Raw genomic sequence first — 23,841 nt, 5'->3', positions numbered from 1 at the left:
ACATGGGGTATCATAACATAACAAACTATTGCTACTATACCGAGCATAGGCTATAAAAACACTTCATACATCATATAATCTGCTATAAGGCAAACATATCTATTTAGTGCATATCATATTGCTACAGTATTACATGAACTAGACCTACATGAATCATTTTACAAATACAAAACTATAAATGGCTAAACTATTATATCAGATTTGTGGTTCTGATTTCACTGACAACCAACAGTAAAAAGATATAATATAATTAGTAGTTGTGGATATCTAAAACATGCTCACTGCAGAGCCAATATTATACAGTAAACAAGCAATCTGATTAAAATAAATCACTACCCTGTAGACCACCAACGTCACTGCCACTAGATGGCGCCCATATTGAACCTTGATATTACCCAGGTTCTTATTATTATTTTATCCCCATAGGCCCTATGGCATAGGGGAATCTTAGATCACATCATATAAGAACTGTGTTCCAAAAACACACCACATCAGCGGTGTATTTTACTCATATGGATATGAAGCATCGACTAAAGGTGGAAATGTATAGCCTACATTTACCCAAAGAGTAACACAATAAACGCTAGAAACGAGTCAAACAAAAAACATTTCCCATGAACATGGCTGGTAGGGAACAGTGATTTCAAACCCGGAAGTGTCCCGGAGTTGTGTAGTTTCCGACATTTTCCAGATAAATGTCTCCAGAAACAGGCTATATAAAATATGAATGATACCAACGAATAACGCGCCATCTAGCTACAGTGACGTCAGGACTTCTATAGTGAATATTCTAATCTATACCACAGTCTACAGTACAAGAATTTAAAATAATTCCATTGGACAGTGAAAAAATGTTTTGTAATGGACGGTTAAAAATGCTGGAGATGCTCACCTTCACTTTGTGTTTCCCTTTAAGGTTCCTTCTATACAGTAAGTTCAAACCAGACAGTAGAGCACATAGTACAACTGTATTTTATCACTGGGATACAGCGGCGGAACTACGTTAGGCAAGGACAGGCACTCACCTCCCCTCGAGTAACGACTGCCTCCCCTGGGAGAGGCAGCCCCTCCTTTCGAATTTAGGCTACTCAAGGCTGACAGACAGCAAAATACACATTTTCTCAACGTGCAAATCGTCTGTGTGCGGTTTCATTGTGAGAAGTGTGAAATGAGCCTACCCACTGCTGCTGCCTCCCCAATCACTGATTCTCAGAACCGGTTTTCTGAGTGGGTCTGAGTCTATCTAAGGGGGCTGTGTGCGAGACCCACCCCTCCCCCCGCAACACTAACGATAATCGTATAGTGGAGATTTAATTTGATCGTGATATCGTCCTCCGTCATGCAATGGGATCAATTCACCTTTTATTTGCCGAGCTGCATACCCGGTACCATTTTAAACTTTTAAAAATCTCTATCAAATGTCTTGGCCAAAAATAGGCGATCTACAAGCAATCTATACCTAGTGTCTTCATGTGGCTTTCAGTATGAATATTTTTTAAATGGTCAAACTATTCTGACAGACCCTGTATTAGTGTGATATCTGATGCCAATGTCAGTACAGTATGCATGCCCAGAACAGTATTAATAAATAGTAGACTGTTGTCACTGATTTGACACTAGATAATAAGATGTGTTAAAAGAGACACCAAACAGCAGGCATTATGCTATTCAATTCAAATAAATATTGTAGTTAAAAACAGAGATTTCCCTCCTCCTGAAATGGAAGGTGTCTAAGGCTATAGGGTAAAGGGCTTTGCACACAGACGCACGGAAAAAACTGACAATTATTTTTTTTTAAACGAAAACAATGATTCTATATGACCTCAGTCATTCAGGATTTATCGGGTAAAGAGTCTGTGTGGAGAGCGAAAGAGACTGAAACATGCTCAAATCCCATGGCTATCGATCGTTAACTGTGTGTAAACTGGCTACTTGTTCTGAAACAACCCGGTCGAACACGTCGGCAACTCCATGATACTCCTCAAGATGCTAATCGGACTGTAAACAATGACAGACGCATGGTAGAGGAAGTCTCGGCCCGGAAATCCAAGACGTCCTCTACCGATAGATATCCGATAGCAGTGCTTGACTGATGGCTGGTGTTAATTCTTCTCCCAATGCCAATCACGCCCCAACTTCACGTTCCACAGGAACGGAACATCGGTTCTTTAAATTAAAGATCAGATTTTCTATGGTGAGATGTAGCCAGAGTACGCCCTGCCAGAATGCGAGAAGCTTAAACATGTCCTTGGGGCCTAGGGAGGGGGGGGGGATTCGTATGAGTGTGGGGGGGGGGGATTCGTATGAGTGTGTCCGTCCCCCGTCCCCCATCCAGGTTCAAATCCCTGTGGTTACACTGGGGGTTTGTCTGGGATGAGGTTTTGAGGAGAGGAGGAGGTAAAAACGGGGTACGCGTAGCAGAGTAGCCCTGCCAGCCTAGAAGCCTTCTGAAACATCTCCGACGTCAAGGAGATTTCCCTTTGGTTGAGCGGTGGATGTTTGGTTTCCCATGCAGGAGAGACAGCTTTGCGGAGGAGACATGCGCGTTGCAAGGCTGAGGAAAAGATTGTTTGCGTCCGAGTGAAACCAGACATAAACTCCTTGTTATTGGAGGGAGCGTGTGGTATCAGGCCCTCTTGGCCGCACATTTGGCTGGGGACCTGGCTCCCGACTGGACAGGGGACCTGGCCGCTGACTGGACCGGGGACCTGGCCGGCGATTTGGCCGAGGACTTGGACGGGCTGCTTTGACAGGGCGCCACCTTGACGTGGACGAACAGAGAGGCGGGGGACAGACTGGAGCCGTCGAGCTTGAGCAGACCCACGTGGCGGTAACCTGGGAATGTCGGGGGAGGAAAAGGTCAGGACGGAGAGCTGTTTCAGTTCATAACATCTCAGTTCATAACATCTCAGAGTTGAAGGAGAATTCGGGACTAGCCTTTTATTACCTTAATTTAGCCATTTAGGCCTGGAACGCATCCGTGTAACTCTAGATTTTAACCACTTTAACCATTATGCTATCCAAGTGTATCAAAAAAGCAACTGGGTTAAGCACCGTTGGTCCGACCAGTTTAACATTCACCAGGTTAGTTAGCATTCAACTGCGTCGGGAGGTTAGCATTTCACCAGGTTAGCATTCACCAGCGTCGGCAGGTTAGCATTCACCAGGGTAGCATTCACCAGCGTTAGTTCTACAGAGGTTAGGGTTAAGGTTAGGTTTAGGTGTATCTCCATCCCCCAGACTTTCGTCAACTCCATGCAGCCAATCACAAGCTTCGGTCTGCCTTAACCCAGTTGCCTTTTTGCAAAAAACGACCTACAAACACCCTCCCAACTTCACCCACCTGTCCGCATGCTGGTGAAGGGCAAGGTGTACTGGCCCAGGAAGTCGTTCCTGGAGGTGTAGTCGTGGTCCTCCACCATGAAGCGCACCTGGGCCAGCTCAGGGACGTGGACGGTGAAGGTAAAGGTGCAGTCCCACCGGGGGTTAAAGCCTGGAACACAGCAACCACCACCAGTGGTGTAAAGTAACTAAGTAATTAAGTACTGTACCTAAGTACAATTTAGAGGTATTTGTATTTGTTTTCCGATTTCCAATACTTTTAATTCTACTCCACTACATCTCGGATACGAATATGGTACTTTTTTTTTGAAAACTTTAGTTACTAGTTACTTTGCAGATATAAGTTATAATATTATAAAACATACATAAACCAATTTAGCCCTACTTTATACCTAGGCTATTTGAAAATAGCCGATCTACAATCGGCTATTTTCAAATATTGTGTACTTTTTACTTTTGTTTGGAGCAATTTGAAAACCTAAACAAAACAAAAACATCCATTCATGGTTGCCAATCACACGCAGGTTTGCTGGTTTGAAAGTGAAACCCAATAGACCAGTGGTTCTCAACCAGAGGTCCGGGGAACACCAGTGGTCCTTGAGGGGGTTCCCAGGTGGTCCCTAGCTAAAATGATGGAGAGTTGGTAACCAAATGGTCCCTATATGAGTGTAAATGCACCTCTTGAGAGAGGGTTTACGCTCTCAAGGGTTAAATTATTGTTAAACTCCTGCATTACTTAATTTACTGTTATCTCTCCTATGACACCACATCAATACAGGTGCGTGTTGTTTCCGACATGCACAAGACAACGTTGCTTTCTTCTGACTCCCCATTACTAACCCTATCTCTAACCCTATCCCTAACCACACGCATAGCCACGTAGCACATCAATACAGCATGGAATTGTGAACTTATCCAAAGATAACTAAATGTTTTAAGTTTTGGGTCTGAGGGGCTCATTAATAAATGTTTTAAGTTTTGGGTTTGAGGGGCTCATTAAAAATAGTGGTCTGTGGACCTTGATATGAAAAAGGTTAAAAACTACTGACCTAGAAAAAAATGCTGACTAATCACACCCAGGTTTGCTGGTTTGAAAGTGAACCCCAATAGAGCAATTTTCAAATGTCAAGGTCTCCCCTTAACTCTGACAGGGTACAAAATGGAACCAAATGGACCCTAACGGGTTCATTTGGTTCTATTTGTACACTGTCAGAGTTACAGACTTGTATGGGTCAATTTAGACCCCCCTAAAGGACCCCCCTGGAATCCACTTTCAGAATCACTGCGATAGAGCATATCGGAGGAGTGGTTCAGCGTGAATAAACGCAGGAATGTCCCTGGCCTCAAATCAATGTTACCTGTTCAGAACTAGGCTGCTACTACTAAACCTCAGCTAATGAGATGAGACGAAAGAGTTACAGTCGGTTCATGTCGCAAAGCGAGGTGTTTTGACCATGTGTTTGCCTCTTTCTTATGTTATTCGACAATTTGGTTGCGCTCGGGTACCGCAATTTGGTTGCGCTCGGGTACCGCACTCTGAAAATAGCGGATCTACAAGCTCACAATGTGTCGCAGCACAACGCACTGTGAGCTTGTGGATCTGCTATTTTCAGCACACAACCATGTGTAAAATCAAGCATCGCGACGCCACCAAGGCCCGCCAAAACACCTTTTTTGGTCGACCAAATCAACTGTAAATTTAGTCGACAAAAATCTTGTGGACTGGGGCGCCCTGTGGCCTACTGGTCTAAGCGCATATAGGCATTGATGCCAGGCGGCGTCGCCGGTTCGATTCCCGATCCGGACGACCTTTGCCGCATGTCTCTCCCCATCTCTCCCCCCGTTTCCTGTCAGTCTACTGTACTATCCAACAAAGGTATAAAAGCCCAAAAATAATAATAATCTCGTGGGCTAAAACTAGATTAAAAACCCAAACATTTCAGACGACTAAAATATGGCATCAAAATAAGCCGTCCAAATCAACGGCAATGGGTGTCTCACCGTTGTTATCGACGCGTTGGGTCATCTTCTTGTTGTTGTCTATGGGCACGCCGTGAGTCTCCACCCACACCTGGGGGTCCACGATGGAGCTGGGCTTGTCCCACTCTGGCTTGGGCAGCTGCTGGGCCGAGATCACCTGGGGACAAGAGCAGTGGTGTAGAGCAGGGGTTCCCAAACAGTGGGTCAGGACCCACTTGTGGGTCACGGACCAATTTTTAATGAGTCTCGACTCGAGTAATAATCCCATTTTCTCTTCCTACAAAAAAGAAAACGTACCGGTATACCGTAATTGCTGGACTATAAGCCGCACCTGAATATGAGCCGCACCAGCTAAATTTAGAACGAAAAACAATTGTGTACATATACAGGCCGCACTTGACTATAAGCCGCAGGTGTCCTTCCTGCTATTTCCATTTTGAAGTCAGGGATGGCATCGTCGGCTGATAAGGCTAGTGGTGTCACGATTTGGTATATTTTCGAAAAAGCAAGTCTCTGAAACCCTAGTTGCTCCCGGTGAGCAGGTTGGTGCCTTGCATGGTTTCCTCCACCATCGGTGTATGAATGTGTGCGTGAATGGGTGAATGTAATGCACAATCTCTGTGAAGCGCCTTGGATAAAGGCGGTATACAAATACACCATTTACCATTGTCTTACCCGTATGGTGAGCATGACAGGACTGTGGCCGGGCCCTCCGCCCACATTCTCCGGGTTGAACTTGGTGTCAGGTTGGCACATGAAGGGAGGTTTGAGGACATAACCGCACAGCCCATTGGGGAGGAAGCGCCCCTGGTTCAGGTCCATCTGCTCACCGGGCGTCTGGAAGTTCAGCGCCACTGGAGAGAGAAGGACAATTCACAATTTAGGCATTTAGCAGACGCTCTATTAGCCTGGGTGCCAGCCAAGGGGAGGTGGGACATAGAATGTGGCCGGAACACAACCGCAACTTCCGATTGGTCTGTGGTGCGGGCGGGACAAATACATCAGTGTGTATTGGCTGGCTGATTACGTACCTACCCCAACCCTATTCTGATTTGTTGGAACAACATCCAATCAGCAACGACGTCGCCTACGTCACAACTGACGTTCAGAAACACGAGTCAACTGAATCATTTCAAGACTGTGATGCGGAGAGACAAAACAAATCACGGTACGGAGTGAGCAGGCTGGTCTATATCAAAATTCTAAATTTACATTTTATCCTTTGCATAAGCCTGTACAGTCACCGAGGCAGGGCAACTGTTACGGTAAGTGCTATGGGCTGAGGTGGAGTGTGACTAGCCTAGCACAGCTAAACAATCCACCCATGTTAAAACAAGTTTGGGATACTTAGGTGATTCTAAGAGAGACCTGTCTAAAAATCTTCAGAATTTCTTAAAGATGGGATGCCATGATATGATTATACTAGGATTTTTCCAAAAAGGTGCACAGAAAGTGTTAAAATTATGTTTTTTTTATGACCTAGCTGAAGTTAGCCACACCCAAAGTGTTGGGTATATAGGGAAGGGGATGATCTTATGATGTCATTATATCAGTGTATTTCAGTTGGGCCTTTTGAAAAAAAAAAAAAAAAAAAAAAACACAGGAAGGCAAATTTGCACATTATTTGGCATTGTCTCAGTGCGATCTCTCACCGATCTGGCAGCCTCCGTTCCACATGTCCTGGGGGTTGTAGTTGGAGGACTGCAGGCGCTGGCCAGAGGGGTAGATCCTGCTCAGCTGGTGGCTGTTGTGACGCACAAACAGCACCCCTGGAGTGGGACATGGAGGGAAGGCCTTAAAGGGATATTCCACTTTCAACAGGGAGCAGTGGTAGGGCTTCTCTCCACACACACACACCCATTGTAACTTCAAACTCCATTTTAATCACGATAGATTCATTAAAAACACCCATTATTTTTTCTGGATACTCATTTTACCTTCCTAATACATGAGCAGGCCGTGTTTTTTCGGTAACTTTTTTCATTTATTTGTAATAATTATTTGGGAAAATGGAAAAAATGAAATACAATAAAAATAATTATTAAAAATAAATGAAAAAGGTTATCGAAAAAACACGGCCTGCTCACGTATTAGTAGGGTATTATGAGTCACCAGAAAAAATAATGGGTGTTTTTAATGAATCTATCATGGTTTAAATGAAGTTTGAAGTTTACAATGGGTGTGTGTGGGGAGAGGCCCTGGGCCTGGAGGGCCTGGTAACATTTACATCAAATATCTAAATATTCAATCAAGCAAATTAAAAACTGTTCAGGGTATTCATAAAAGCCTGATTAGATGATAAAATTACCAAAAGTTTTTTTGAAAGTGAAATACCCCTTGAGTACTTTTTCCACCACTGATGAAGAGACATCTAGGAAACCACATCACATGGCAGTGAAAGAAACATGGTGAACCTTATTTGAGCACTGTTAACCGTGTCTTTTGAGCTTGGAGATTGGTACTATTTTTGCTACTTTTGTGTGACACGGTAGTATGACATGAAAACTTAAAATGGTGCTTGACCCCTAAATGCCTATTACTAACTAATAACTGCCTGTCCTAACAATCTTTCCTCGATACAAACATCATCTCTTTCCTCATAGGGACCAGAAAAATGATGATTATTTTTCTCTTTTTACTACAGTATATCCCTTTGGTCCTCATTAAGATAGTAGCTAAACATAACAAACACACATATTAACGCTTTAATTGTTCACTCTTTCACTCATACTCATAAGTCTCTCTCTCTCTCTCTCTGCGCCCTATGCTGTTTTTTTTTGTCTTCCTTTGAATTGATCAAATAAAATAAAAATAAAAATAAAATAAAAATGACTAAAACTAAATCAAGTTTACTGTCAAAATCAACACTGACACACAGTGTTGGGACTAATGCGTTACAAAGTAATCAATTACTGTAACTTTTTTTCAGTAATGAGTACACTCTTTTTTAAATTCAGTAACTACACGGTGCGTTCCTCCGTTCTTTTGCATTATCTTATGCACCTAGAGCTGAGCTGAATCTTCCTCGGTCACTCACAAGCAGGCAGAGGGGAGGGGAGACACCGACACGAATGCCAGACAGAGCCGCGCTGAGACGCGCTGTGGTGTGCAGTGCACTGGACATGTTTGTGCTTTACCAACAGACTAGTTCAGACATAGACTGCAAACACGACTACAGAAGTACAGATAGCCCGCACTAGGTACAATATGATAGAATGCGATCACTTACAGTAGCTGACTTCACACACACACACGCACACACACACACACACGCACACGCACACGCACACGCACACACGCACGCGCACACGCACACACACACTCACAGTCACAGTCACACACACACACATACAACAGTATACCGTTTTCTTTGACGTGTCGCAGCGCGTCACTCTCAGAGAAGGAGGACATGTCGGTGGCAGGCTGCCTGGCGGCGTGCTCAAAGTGTTTGAAGGTGACGCTGCGCGTGTACACCACCAGGTCTGACAGCTCCGCACTCAGCTTGGACATTTGTGGCTGCTGGGGACGCACACAACACAACACACGTTTATATAAAACAGCTAAAACGAGGAACCCATTTAGGCCTAGAATTCACCCTTTGTTAGCCTTCTGGTTGGTCCCTGACTGACCAACCAGCAGGCTCTATCTGCCTTGTCCCGCCCTGGTTCCGCCTTTTTTATCTAAAGCGTATTTTTTGGAGAAATAAAACATTTAAAAAACATGCTGAGGCACTATACTGCCACTGAGCAGCTCCATTTTACAGAAACCAAGTTTGAAATTAGAACTGAACACACAGAATAACAATACAAAGCAACTGAATTACAATGGTAGTGGATGGAGTGTCCCACCAAGACACAGCAACCAATGGGTGTGAAGAGGTGCGGGACAGTGGGCGGGACTTGACAAAGGGTGAATTATTGAATGCTTTAACTATTGAAAAATAGCAGATATACAAGCTCACAGCGAGCTTGTAGATCTGCTATTTAAAAAAAGAAAAACATGTTTTTTTTCTTTTTTTCTTTTATATATCTTTTTAAACATTTGTAACTCAAATATTTGCTTCTGGGTGGTCCCTGGAACAACATATTTTGAGATGGGGGTCCATGGCCAAATGCATGTAATTTCGGGGGTCCTTGACATGAAAAAGTTTGAGAACCACTGATTTAGAAGAAGGATTTTGAAGACATTTATAGAATCAGGTCAAAAATATTCAAAGACTTGCTGAAATAGACCTTATTCACACCGCAGCCATCTTGGATCACATGACCACATGGGGTGGCAGCATGCGTTACAAACCATTGTAAACAATGGAGAGATGGTCCCAAAATATGAGTTCTGTTCAACCAATTTCTTTTGACCAAATTGACAAATGGGCAGATGACAACATCAACATCCCCAAAAACAGAAGGGCTACAGTAACTGGATTGATTACATTCATGGTAATGATATTCAAGGTAAGTTTGTTGCAACCTTACCGTGTACAAAGACTTGCTATCTGTGCAGTGCTTGCTCCGCCATCATATTAACTATTTGATTGTTCCTGATTAATATGCAAAAATCACGATACAGTAAGTTAATATGATGGAAGAGCAAGCACTACTCTGCACATATACTGTAGCAAGTCTTTGCACAGAGTAATATTGCAACCTAACTACTACCATGAATATTGTGGGATATACCCTTCTTTTGAATCCTTTTGGGGATGTTGATGTTGTCATCTGCCCATTTGTCGATTTGGTCAAAAGAAATTGGTTGAACAGAACTCATATTTTGGGACCATCTCTCCATTGTTTACAATGGTTTGTAATGCAGGCTGCCACCCCATGTGGTCATGTGATCCAGGGTGGCCGTGGTATATGTTCATACGGTCTATGTTCACAATTTTTCAAAAATAGCAGATCTACAACCTGCTATTGTTGGCTAATGTTCCACTCAGAATAGGGACGCTAGGGTTCAAGTTTTTAATGCAAAAAAACATGATCCTATCACACAAAGATTTGGCGGCCCCCCTGTAGTAACTCTGAGGACCCCCTAGGGCTGGGGTTCCCAAACTTTTTGTCTCAGGGCACCCCATAAATATATTTTTAATCCGAGCCACCCCTACATTATAATTCTCACTCCCAGCACCTTATAGCCTATTTATAGCATATCGTCATTGTCGGGTGGAAACCTTATATGTCCAAAAACATTCATTTTGTATTTATCATCTAAAAATGTTCTAAACTAGTGAAAACAGCCGATCTACAAGCACACAACGCCTCGAAACAGCCGATCTACAAGCACACAACGCCTCGCATTGCGAGGCGTTGTGTGCTTGTAGATCGTCTGTTTTCACTAGTTTTGTGCGACAGTCTTGTATGATGAAGCAGGGCACACATTTGAAACTTGGAGATACAAGGTTACAGTACAATATTTTAGTGATTATGTTGCCAGGAAAACGTTGAGATAAAAAAAAAAGTGGAAAAAAAAAAGTTTAAAATTATACTAAATATTTTTTCAAGTGTCCAAATAAATTCCAAATGTTATCAAATGATCTCGCGGCACCCCTGGACTGCTGTCACGGCACCCCAGGGTGCCCCGTCACCCACTTTGAAAACCCCTGCTCTAGGGGTCCCGGACCCCCTATTGAAGGCCCCTGGCATAACCAAACTGGGAGGTCTGTGACATCCTAAACATTTTAGGAGCCACTGCAGTGTGGTGACTCTGGCCAGGGACCACAGGGTGTTGTAACTATGTCCATGCAGGGACCACAGGGTGCTGTGTTGTGCCAAACCTTTGCGCTGGCTGTCTTAGTGGTGGCTTTGCTCTCCTCGTCCGAGGAGCTGGACGAGCTCTCCTCCTCTGGCGCTTGCTCCTTCTTGGCTTTCACCAGGATCTTCCCCTTTAGGTCCTGAACACGCACACATGCACGCGCACGCACGCACGCACGCACGCGCACACACACACACGCACACACACACACACACACACACACACACACACCAAGGTTATTATAGTTAACTAAAACTGACAAAATAACGATGAGAAGCATGACCAAAAGTTTACATTTTTTCTGTTGTGGCATTACTCAAAAAGTTTACAAAATACAGAATCACTTTGCTGGCAAAAGAATTATAATATTGGACCTAATACAATAGTTTGTTGCCTATAGCAACCACACTAACTTAATAACTAACTGAAACTGTATTGTGTGTTTACCAAACAAACTAAAATGAACCGAAATTATGGACAAAATGGCCTTTTAGTTGTTCTGGTTAACAATAGTAACTGAATATATATATATTGCAGATATTTGTGATTTTTGGTTCACAGAAACCGTTCGTCCGGTTAAATTGCCATTCGGTGGGGGCACACCTCTGGGTCAAATGAGAGACACATGTCAAGTTTGAGACCATTCAAGATTTATGCCCAAGACAGACACACACACACAGGCACAGGTTGTGTTGTTGTGTACAAGACATATGACAATGTTTGGCCCAGTAGTATGCAATATTAGCTGCAGGAAGGATAGACACTCACGATAGACTCAGGATAGGCACGCACGCACGCACGCACGCACGCACGCACGCACGCACGCACGCACGCACACACACACACACACACACACACACACACACACACACACACACACACACACACACACACACACACAAATAAAGAAATGACATTGTGCAGTGGCCTCATGGGAGTGTTGCTACTGGGGCACATCACACACACGCACGCACACGTGCGCACACACACAGCTAACACACATACCCACACACAGACCATAGGTTCCGAGTATGTGCTAAATTTGGAATAAGTGGGACACTGACTGAATAGCAGATGGTCCCAGAAGCACTCTCCAACACAAACAGTCTGCCATCTCCTTCACATCTAATCCCAGCTAAATTGCATTTTGCGATTGTTCTTTTGCGAAAATGATGACTAAAAATGTTTGTCGACTACCTCTCTTCACCGATGAAAACTAAATAAGAAGGAGATAAAAAGTAAACAATGATGACTAAAACTATGAATAAATAGTAAATATATTGAGAATTTCATCAACAACTATAAACTAGACTAATTAAAATGTTAGGGAAACCCATGCTTTTATTTTGGTGATCGGAAAGGGAGGGAGTGAGAAGAGAAGAGATCCAGTAGAACCAAAAACAAGTCGTTTTGTGTTTGGTTGTGCTCGGCTGTTGCGCTCTGAAAATAGCAGATCTACAAGCTCACAACACGTTGCAGCGCGACGTGTTGTGTGAGCTTATAGATCGGCTATTTTCAGCACACAACCACCACATGTAAAATTTGGAATTACGACGCCATCAAGGCCCACCAAAATACATTTTTGTTGACAAATCAACCACTTAACTAAAATCATATTTAGTCGACTAAAACTAGACTAAAACAGAAACAATTCAGATGACAAAAATTTGACTGGAACCAAATTCTATTCAAAAGACTAAATCAAACTAAATCAAAATGTCCTGTGGCTGCATCTCCACCAGGGGAGAATCTCTGGATGTGAAATGGACACATTCAGGTTGACATTCCCACAGCCTGTGAGTCATCAGCTATTTTTAACCTTGTCCAAACTCACCGTCTCCCGGAGACAAGCTCCCACACGGCAGAATATTACAATCCAGCTCACCTAGTGATGTGATCTCTCTTAAACTAGCTCATAGTGAGCTGAACATGTGTGCAAATCTTTGAATATATACAATAAAGCGAACATTTGTAAGTCAATTCTTTCTTTTTCTGGGTCCCCGGAACAAAATATTTTTAGATGGGTGTCCGCAGTCAAATGCATATGATTCTAGGGGTCCTTGACATGAAGAAGTTTGACATACGTTTCTATATCTATTTTTTTATGTTAGGATTAGAAGACATTTTTAGAATCTCCATCAGGTCTTAGTTGGTCCCCAAATAATTTTGGGGGGTCCCCAGTTTTCTCTCAACAGTAAACAAACCAACATAAAGTTTAAGTGTATAGAGGAACGTGTATACATTCCTAAGCGACAATTTAAGTAAGTACTTTTTAATGTCTAAATGACAAATTGGCCAAATTGTCAAATATTAGAGGTAGAGATTGTGAAAATAGCCGATCGTTACGAGGCGTTGTGAGCATGTAGATCGGCTATTTTCACAATAGAACCATTATACAAAATGTTATGCCTCAACTCTTAGTGCTCTTAGGCTGGGGAGGGGGGTCCCCAGTTAAAATATGATTATTTAGAGGGTGGCGGACTGAAAAGGTTGAGAACCACTGATCTATGTAAGCACTAGTGATGGGCAATCCCTTTCATTTCAGCGAACAAATCATTTCGTTCACGTTCACGGCAATGATCCGTTCAAATGATTCGTTCAAATGATTCGTTCATAGCGTGCTCGTCCTGTGAAAAACACAATCGCAGGAGCGTTTTTATTAAGTCGCGAGCAGGGCAGGAATTTCATGGAGGCCATGAAGGCCATGGCCGCCGTTGCCCCTCAGTTTGGCCTTCTGCCCCTCAAACCAATGGCATGACCTGAGGCCACAGTGGCCTTAATGCCCCAGATGACTGTACCACTTTCTCCTCTGTCTCTTTCTGGTCGATATGTAGACTGTAGACACCGGTGTCTCTTTCTTTTCACATAGCCAACAGTGTTTTTTTTTGGTTGAGATTCTGAAATCTTAACTCCCCCAGTCCCCATCTTTAAACCAATCCAGTGACTTTGATTGGTGCAGGGCTGAGCATGGATCAGATTGTAAATACCATCATTTATCTATTTCACTGCAGATTAGGTTATCATCCCTAACCCTTAAATTCAACACATTCTTTCAATGGACTAAATTCATGTTTTATTTGATGGCCTTTCTGCCCTGGCATTTGGCCTTTGTGCCCTCAAAAAATGGACAACACAAAAGGCCAAGTGTCCTTGCCCCTAAAATGAAAATTCCAGGCCTGGTCGCAAAGTACAGCCCTCCCTCCCGTCCTGTGTGCCGGGGGCTATTGAGGGGAGGGGGCGGGGGTGTGAACGAAAGTGTGAACGACACATTACATTTCCAGGGATTTGAACGAATCGTTCACGAGTCTCGCTAATGATTCGATTCTTATGAACAAATCACTCATGAACGACACATCACTAGTAAGCATGTCGCTCCTATAGGCTCCTTACCTCAGGACAGGGCAGGCAGTGGGGCTGCAGTCCGTCCAGGGGCCTGCTGAGCAGCTTGTCTCCCAGGATGGAACGCAGGTGGCGGGCCATGACGCTCTGCTGCTCCACGGAGCAGTGGTTCTCCAGGGACAGGAGCAGAGGGTAGGGGGACGCCTGCGGGGAGAGGGGAGCACCGTCACTTCCATTACAGGGAGAGCTGCTATCATCATACAGAAGTCAGCCATGTTAAAGGAATTATGACGTGCAGTTTTTACTGATCATAAAAGTCTTTGATCTCGTCCTCTACAGGTAGCGCTACTCCTGCGCCTGTTTTGGGGATTGAGAGAACTCATAGCTAAAGACTAGTTTCTCCATAGCATTAGCAGTCACTTCATGTTCGCACAATGAGGCATGTTGCTTTTACGGGTTTGCATCGCACGATTTCTAATTAGTTGCAGCTGAGCGCTCATCGTGTCCGATGCACATCTTTTTTTTAGCATAATGTGAGCTTGTAGAATAGTGGTTTTCAAGGGAGCTCATGTCGCAGCAAACTATCCCACTGCACAACGTTCGTTCAGTGTGTGTGGGGAGAGAGGGACTGGGGGAGAGAGAGAGCGCGCGAGAGAGAGGCGGAACACTAGTCTAATATTAGCCCCGTTCAGCGTTCAAGTAGGCTAACGAAACATTATCTTATATTATGTTACTCAAAATGGGCACTTGCCCGGTCGGGCAACCTTGTAGAAAACTTCACCTGCCCGACCATATTATTTACCTGCCCCGGGCAGTCGGGCAGGCGTTAGTGTCAACCCCTGGAGAGCCTTCATTAGTATCATTGGTAACACCTTTGAAGGAAGCGAGAAGAGACCCAACTTCTCTCCAATATGGCTGCTGTGCGCCTATAGCTATCTGTACTCTAGAAACAGACGAGAAGTAAATTACACCAACATCATTTTCTCTACCCTGCAATCCTTGCCCGGCAGATTCATCGCCCTCGGTGGCAAATACACACCAAGTTCGGTGAATAACATTAGACATTAAACATGAGAGCCGGCTGGACAGCTCATGAACAAACAAAAAAAAGAAATTCTGAACGAGAGAGACCTTTATAAAATACTCACACAGGAACACAGGAATATAAAAGAAAACATGTCACACATTGTTTTCTGCTGTGTTGCTTTTCGGTGTGTACGCTGTATAACATTACAGAGGCATCTAAAGAGCACAAAGTATGTTTCTGAACTAGCGAGTATCGCGAGACTCTCCACCATTCCCTGTCTGGAAACCAAATCTCGCGATAGCTCCGAGACAGAAACGATCCCTGCCGCTGTTTAGATCCCTCAACAAAATGCAAAGCAAAGCCCTGCTCCATCATATAAGGCCGTTGCACAAAAGTAGTGAAAACAGCAGATCTACAACGCCTCGCGCGTTGTGTGCTTGTAGATCGGCTGTTTTCACTAGTTTAAATCATTTTTAAAATGATAAACACAAAACAAACGGTTTTGGTCATACAAGGTTTCCACCCGTCAACGACGAAATATAACTCATGTACAGTAATTGGCCCACTGGCTTGTCACTTGTCATGATCTGAAATGGCAAATCTTTGAGTAGCAGCAGCGCTATAGAGAGAGATCTCTCTCTATAGCACGCAATGAGGGCCTCTCCAACTCTTTTTCCCGGGCTGAATCAGGGGCCCAGCACGTCCCTGTGACAAAGATCTCAGTCGCTCATAAATAGTTTTTGTTCATGAGCTGATCCAGCCGGCTCCATTCTCTGCCATGCATTTCATCCTACTTCCGGCGTGAGTTCGCCACCGAGTGCGACGAATCTGCCCGCTGGAATCGAGTGGTAGAGAAAATGGCGTCACTTGTGTCATTTCCTTCTCGTCTTGTTTCTAGGCAGTACTCACCTTGAAGGCGTACTCGTTGATAGTCTGAATGACTTCCACGAAGGGCACCTTGGAGGTCAGTGTGTGTCCGTGGTAGATGACCGGCTCTCCTCGGTCTCCATCCCAGCAGTCCAGCTCCACACAGCGGCAGCCGTGCTTCAGAGCTCTGGCAGAGACAGGACGGCAACAGTTAGTGCAGTGGTTCTCAACATGTGGGTCGGGACCCCCAAAATAATCATATTTTAACTGGGGACCCACCCCACCCTGACGAGCACTAAGAGTTGAGGCATTACATTTTGTATAACACGGTTCTATTGTGAAAATAGCAGATCTACATGCTCACAACGCCTCGCAATTTTCACAATTTCTGCCTCTAATATTTGACAATTTGGCCAATGTTTAATTTGTCATTTTAGAGGTATTAAAAGGTATTAAAAGTATTAAAAAGTCCTTTAGAAATGTGCAGATACCCTCTATACACTTAAACGTTATTTTGGTTTGTTTGTTGTTGAGTGAGAAAACAATGTTGCACATTAAGTTAACCATCTGGGGGCCCCCAAAAATAATTTGGGGACCCGCCGACCCACAGGTTGAGAACCACTGCATTACAGTACCTGATGTAGGGCTCAATGCTGCTGTCCCCGGTGAGCTGGTCCTTGGTGAGGTAGGTGTTGTGCGAGGAGGAGATGAAGTAGTGGGACAGCGGGCGGCTCATGTCCTGGTAGACCCTGCCGTGCTCCGGGTCGAACACACAGTTCTCCTTGGACAGCATGTAGAGGGTGAAGCCGTTGGGTGTCATGAACTCGTTCTTCTTGGCTGCACTGGGCCAGAGACAAACACCATGAGTCAATAAGTTGGTAAAATGACCATACATGAAAGTTAGATAGCATTCTTAGGTTTTACTGATTATGTGCTTTTACACAATATTCACATTTTTCGAGAAGGATCTGTACTTGCACGCTCTGCTTGCGCAAGTAATAAAACCACTGTCGTACTAGGGCAGTAACGAAAAAGTCGACTCCCACCAGAGAAAGTTGAACGTCGAAGATGAAAAAAAAAAAAGAAGAAAAAAAAAAACCTTTCTATTGTGAAAATAGCAGATCTACCGGTACACGCTCCGGCATGTAGATCGGCTATTTTCACAATTTCTGCCTTATATATTTGACAATTTGGACAATTTTAGAGGTATTAAAAAGTCCTTAAATTGGCACTTTAGAAATGTGAAGATACCCTCTATACGCTTAAACTTTATGTTGGTTTGTTTACAGTTGAGTGAGAAAACAATGTTTCACATTAAGTTAATCATCTGGGGACCCCCCAAAATAACTGGAGGGGTCGTGTATGATGCGATGACGTCATCAAACCATAAAGTCGACTTCAACTCAAGTCAAGTCGACTTGCGAAAATCACAAGTCGTTAATGCCCTGCTGTCGTACCCCACTCGTTGAGCTCGTAGCTGAGGATGAGGCTCTGCGCGTGGACCAGCGAGGCGTCCTCGCCCTGGTCCCGCAGGAAGTCCCGCAGGTCGGCGGTGGAGAGGACGCAGCCGTTGGCCGAGTAGCGCGCGAACACGGCGTCCAGCTCGGGCCGCCGCAGCAGCTCGCGGCAGAACAGCTCGATCTCGCCGTGGTCCAGGCGGCCGTCCGCCGACCGGTCGCACTTCTGTCGGAGCGGAAGGGAGAGGGGGAGGGGTTGGTGTTGAGGGGCGTTACTGTTGTCCTCTAATTGATTTCTCGGGAGAGATCACGGGCAAAATAACAATTCTTCTGCCTTCTCTAACTGTGTAAACTTCTTGTAAATCAAGTAATGCAGGCGTTTAACAATAATTTAACTCTTGAGAGTGTAAAATGAAACCAAATGGACACATAAGGGTCCATTTGGTTTCATTTTACGCTCTGAAGGGTTAAAGATCTATGAGGGTCCATTTGGTTATCAAATCTCCATCACTTAGCTGGGGACCACCTGGAACCCCCTCAAGGACCACTGCTGGTCCCCGGACCACTGGATGAGAACCGCTGCAGTAAAGCATGGAAGTTCTATTCTGGTTCACAGTGTGCTGTATTTATCTCATAAAAGGGTGCTGAATGTACAGTCCATTTGTTCATTTGCCAGGAGTACAAACTGTTTTATAACACATACTGTAGGCTCATTTTCTCTACTTATATTGATCCCAAATGACTTGTTGAGGTAAAAAGTGATTATCATCTTTTTTCTTTTCTTTTTTGTTTTCACAAATTGTGTTATTATTCGTCATTACGAACACATCCATGCCTTGGTTGTCCAAATACAAGCCTCCATAGTGTTGTAAATCATGTTTCGGGGTGGGGGGGATATCTGAACGCGACAAGCATAAAAGCGATGCTTATGGGCTCTGCTCTATGGCTATGAGGGCTAGTGGGGTCAGCTGTGGAAACTGAACAAAAAGCGCCCTCTATGCTTCCATTGCTTCCATGCTCAAACGCCGCGTGTAAAATGATGAAGGTGCTTGTGTGTGTGTGTGTTTTGTACACTAGGCCCACCTGGAAGAGGTTGCGTGCGTACTGTTCGCTCACGTCGATGTTGATCATATTCAGCAGGGCCTGCACCTCCTCGTAGCTCATCTTGCCGTCGCGGTTCACATCGGCTCGGCTCAGGTAGGCATGGATCCAGGTAGACACGCACGGAGTCAAGGAGAGAAAGCTTAAGAGATAGATGGCGGAGTCTTAAAAATGCAGCCTGCGGAAGTGCTTTTATTTGCGGAAGGCAGGATTGTGTTGATTGCTTCTACCCCGGACCCCCCCCCCCCTCCTCATTCATTCGCTAACAAGTTAATTCATTCACACACCCACAAGTCACTTCACGTTCGATTCTCGTTCAAGCTGATATCAGATTCTGTCTCATGTTCGAGCAGGTATTCTGTAATATCACAGCAGAGCTGCACCGCCAAACTAATATCGTTGCAGTAAATGGTAAATATCATTGCAATAAATTATATGTGGTTAATCTGAATAATGGTTGTGGTAAATGCTGAGCTGAAGTATATAAAAGAAGTTATATAACCGGCCACCTCCCCCTAGCCAGCCAGGTGCTCCCCAATGTCCCCTGGCGCGGCAGGGGGAGAGCGGAAATCAGGACTACAGGTTAGGTAGTCAACGGGTGAGAAAAATGGGTTGCAAAAACCGTGGGATAAAAAAAAAAAGAAGAGATATAACCGGCCACCTTCCGGCTTGTAGCCAAAAGGTTGTATCCCAGCTGTGTAACTCTAGCCTGGCTTGGCCAGACTCTATACTAATGCAGCTAAATAACTGCAGTATAGAGTCTGGAGGTTCTCCTATTCAGAAGAAATTCATGGGAGGAGGTAACAAAAACCAGGGGTGGAGGGGAGCTGGGGAGGGGGGAGTCACTGTCATTGTTTACAGTATACCCACTTATCAGCTAAACACAGCGGGGGACATTCCTATTCAAAGACAGAAACCTTGGGAATGCACTACCCAGGAGCCCTCAGTATGCAAAAAGACCCATGTTATCTGTTGCTGCATGGAGAATGAGATGTGCTCACATGAGACATGCTGCGAGAGAGACATCCCCTCCTTGCTTTAACATGGGTGGATGATGGTATAGCTGAGCTAGGCTAGTGTAACTCTGCCTTGGGGGAAAGTGAAAGAGCAACATTCACCCTCCCACTCCCTCATTCACTACCATCAAGGTGCTCTTGAGAATGGGACTACTGTCCACTCCAGTGCAGTGAACCACTGAATTACTCCTCATCAGCTCCCAAGTACGCATGAGTGAGTCTGCTGAACATGCGTGTTATGTGTGTGCGCGTGTGTGCATGTGTGTGTGTGTGTGTTAGGGATGGGACGATAAGCGATATTATCGTTTATCGTGATAAAAAACACTCGCGATAATCGTATCGTGGAGATTTAACATATCGTGATATTGTCCTCCGTCATGCACTGGGATCAATTCACCTTTTATTTACCGAGCTGCATATCCGGTACAACATAAACCCTCTATAATTGGTAAAATGTACTTATAATATACGTACTTAATATATACGTCATTTTTTCACTCTCTATCAAATGGCTTTGCCAAAAAATAGTCGATCTACAAGCTCACAACGCATCTTGTAGATCTGCTATGTTTTGGCAAATGTTCCGCCCCGGGATAATGGATTTTGATTATCGCGATAATATCGCAAATCGCGATTTCTTTTGTCACAATAATCGTGATATGACATTTTCATATCGTCCCATCCCTAGTGTGTGTGTGTGTGTGTGCGTGCGTGCGTGCGTGCGTGCGTGTGTGTGTGTGTCTAAACCCAGTGGCAGAGTGCTGAGGGAGAGCTGACAGAGCTCACCTTTCAGCACCGCCCAGCTTCTCACCCACCCACAGTCACACACTGTGCACATTCATAGCATCTACGGAGGCTTGTAATCGGTATCCGTCCCATGTTTGAGATGAGACATAGACGTAGCCTTTCTTTTCTAATACAAAGGCATGGGCAGGACAGCAGATGGAAAAAAGAATGGCAGAGAGGGGAAAACGAAACGCTCCAATCAAAAGACAAGTCGTTTTATGTTTGGTTGTGCTCTGCTGTTGCGCTCTGAAAATAGCAGATCTACATGCTCACAAACGACGCGTTGCCGTGTGGCGCATTGTGCGCTTGTAGATCGTCTTTTTCTTTTTCTTTTTTGTAATCAACTGTAGATGTAGTCTACGAAAATCTATTTTGTCGACTAAGACTAGACTAAATGCAAATCATTTCAGGCGACTAAAATATGACTAAAACCAGCTCTTATGGCTTAACTTTAAGGCCTGTCCATACTGTCTCCAACCGCCAAACTTTTTGTCGGGAAGGTTAATGGTTCAACTACAAAATGACTTCACTCGCATCTTCTGAAAAGCATTACCCCGAAATAGATTTCGGAAAGCTGCAGGTCGGAAAGTCAGAACTTCTTCGACGAAACGTTTGGTGGTCGGAGACAGTATGGACACTCAGGCCTTTAAGTTAAGGCATAAGAGCTGGTACTTAAGCCAATCAAAATAGAGCCCACGACTCAAACTCAATCCAGATTTGCTGTCAAAAAATCAAACAGGTCCAAGAAGGATATTGGTCGAGCTTCTCCTTGTGGCTCATGTTCTCCACCCTCTCCTGCAGCGTGCGGATGCCGCGGGTCCAGCGCTGCGCCTCCTCCTGGCTCTGGCACAGGAGGTCCAGGCTCTTGCGGGCGCCCTTGAACACCACCGTCAGACAGCGGCCCTCGGGCACCGAGCCCGCCGCCGCGCGCCGCAGCGTCTCCGACAGGCAGCCCTCGCGCACACACTCCACCTCCGTTACCGAGACTGTGGTTGGGCGGCGTGTTCACGACATGGGAGGGAATGGAGAGGAGAACACAGAGAGAGAGAGAGAGAGAGAGAGAGAGGAGGAGAGAGGGAACAAGAGGGGAGAGAGATTGTTATTACACAGGACGAGAGATGACATGACATCTTCTGAGCCTTTGCTCTTGCTCTGCTGCGGTGCTGATTACGTGGACAGAAACCGTTGCGAAACGTGTTTGTCGACTACCGTATTTCACTGTCGAAACCGAAATAAAAATGAAATGGAAACTAAGCTAAAGCTATGATGACTAAATTATGACTAAACATATTGACAATGTTGGTCAACACATAAAGCTAGGCTAAAATGTTAGGGAGGGACTAGTGGAGTAGAGAACTAAAAGACAAGTCATTTTATGTTTAGTTGTGCTCGGGTCTCTGAAAATAGCAGTCTAACTAACTAAAATATGACTAAAACGGAATGACTTGTTATTCAAAAGACTATGAGTAAAACTAATTCTAAATTTCCTGTCAAAATCAAAACTGGTATAGAGGGAACAAGAAGGGAGAGAGATGATTATTTCACAGGAAGCGCACTAACATGACTTGTACACTGACTACACGCAGCACGGAAAATATACAAGAACAGAGATGCTTCGCAGACGGATTTCAGTTTTAGCGTTCCTTCAGCAGCCTTTGCTTCTAAATGTCGGCCCTTTTGCGACGATACTTGAGTCTTCTTTCATTCCCCCCATGCTGCAGCTCCTAAAGCCCTTCCATTAAGCCGGCCCCACACTAGGCTAACGCGGTTAGCCTAGTGTTCGTGTAGGCAGATGGGCGGGCGCGGCGAGTCTCACCGCAAGTCTCCGACCAATAGCATGTGTTCTCCTCCCCCCTCCCCCCTCTGCTGCTCTGCTCAGCGCAGAGAACGCTGCTGCGTCATGACGTCAACACATTCGGTGTGACGTTCTCTGCACTCTGATTGGTTAGGGAAATTCTACACTTCCTCCAACAGTGATCATAACGCGCTCGCCCAGGCTTCATTTTCTTCCGATCGCCAAATGAAGCCTGGGTTTCCGAGGCTATGGTTTCCCTGGCTATTGAAAACACACCAGTGGTAATTACTGCACAAACTTGACATGGTTCCTTGACCAGCCTTCTGTGCAGGTGTGAGTCTGTTTACACTACAGTAAGGCAGTGTGGTACTGAGTCACTTAATCACACACAGGCGGCTACTCAAAGGTCACATAATATTCAGTGATATTGGGGGGCCAATGTAGCCTCACACCCGCCCTCTTCCGGAAACCATTTCATTTGTTTCTCGCAATCTTCTGGAATCCTCCTGGAGAACGGAAGTTGGTCGTTTACTAGGCTAGGGCCAATGGGGGGGCGGAGAGTGAGAGCAAAGCTGCAGAGCAGAGGATTTTGAAATGAGTCTAATTTGCAGTAATAATAATGAATTGCTGTGTTGCAGATTTCTCTGGCCCAGATGTGCAGAGGGAATTAGATTTTCCGCCTTTTGCAAAAACAAAACTGGCAAATACTGGCCTGACCTCTGACACACACGCGCGCGCACACTCACACTCACACACACACACACACACACACACACACACACACACACACACACACACACACACACACACACACCTGGCTAGATCCATCTGTATGGTGTAAAGTCAGACTCACGTCTATTTTATTAGACGTTATACAGGAAAAACAAGTGACATCATGTTCATCAGTCGTGCAACTTATTTCCATTGTGTTCCGTTGTCTGAGACAAACAAAACTGCAACAAAATACATAATAGGCAGACAGTACATCAATAAATACCACAGCCTACAGCATTGCTAATATACAGTAAGTGACCATACTATTCTGCAACATTTTCTAAAAGCCATGCTTTGATCCTTAAAAAGGAGCCGGACATCACCCCCTAGGCTGTGATGCCTGACTGACAGCTTGTCGTGGGTTCGAGTCCCGTTCCAGGCGACCTCTGCTGCCATTTCTCTCCCCATTTCCTTTCAGTCTACTGTCCTATCAAAACAATAATAAATAAAAGGAGAACACTTCCGTGCTGTTGGTTTCAATTCCTGGATTATTGTCACCTGTCACTTCTGTAATAAAGAAGTAGGTAGCCACAGGCCCAACACACTCAAACACGCATACGCACACACGCACACACACACACACACACACACGCACACACACACACG

The 23,841-nt window shown here is 44.8% G+C and overlaps 1 protein-coding gene across 1 annotated transcript in view; it reads right to left on the bottom strand.

Moving 5' to 3' along the window:
* Positions 1-1,312: 1,312 nt before the first annotated feature.
* plcd3b (phospholipase C, delta 3b) overlaps positions 1,313-23,841 on the bottom strand; it is a 43,736-nt gene continuing 21,207 nt past the window's right edge. The window contains exons 4-16 of the mRNA XM_080747869.1: positions 21,421-21,652; positions 18,847-18,976; positions 17,764-17,989; positions 16,942-17,143; positions 16,349-16,493; positions 14,464-14,616; positions 11,096-11,212; positions 8,685-8,841; positions 6,975-7,091; positions 5,998-6,176; positions 5,344-5,479; positions 3,344-3,493; positions 1,313-2,835 (exon numbers count right to left, since the gene is read on the bottom strand). Coding sequence (XP_080603995.1) covers positions 2,627-2,835; positions 3,344-3,493; positions 5,344-5,479; positions 5,998-6,176; positions 6,975-7,091; positions 8,685-8,841; positions 11,096-11,212; positions 14,464-14,616; positions 16,349-16,493; positions 16,942-17,143; positions 17,764-17,989; positions 18,847-18,976; positions 21,421-21,652 — 2,153 coding nt within the window. The 3' untranslated portion in view covers positions 1,313-2,626. The remainder of the gene's footprint in view (positions 2,836-3,343; positions 3,494-5,343; positions 5,480-5,997; positions 6,177-6,974; positions 7,092-8,684; positions 8,842-11,095; positions 11,213-14,463; positions 14,617-16,348; positions 16,494-16,941; positions 17,144-17,763; positions 17,990-18,846; positions 18,977-21,420; positions 21,653-23,841) is intronic.

This window comes from Nannobrachium achirus (genome assembly GCF_963921795.1).
Source record: "Nannobrachium achirus genome assembly, chromosome: 18".
NCBI classification, from domain to species: Eukaryota; Metazoa; Chordata; class Actinopteri; order Myctophiformes; family Myctophidae; genus Nannobrachium; species Nannobrachium achirus.
Note: the sequence above shows the minus strand (reverse complement) of the source record. Positions and strands in the feature narration are given on the sequence as shown.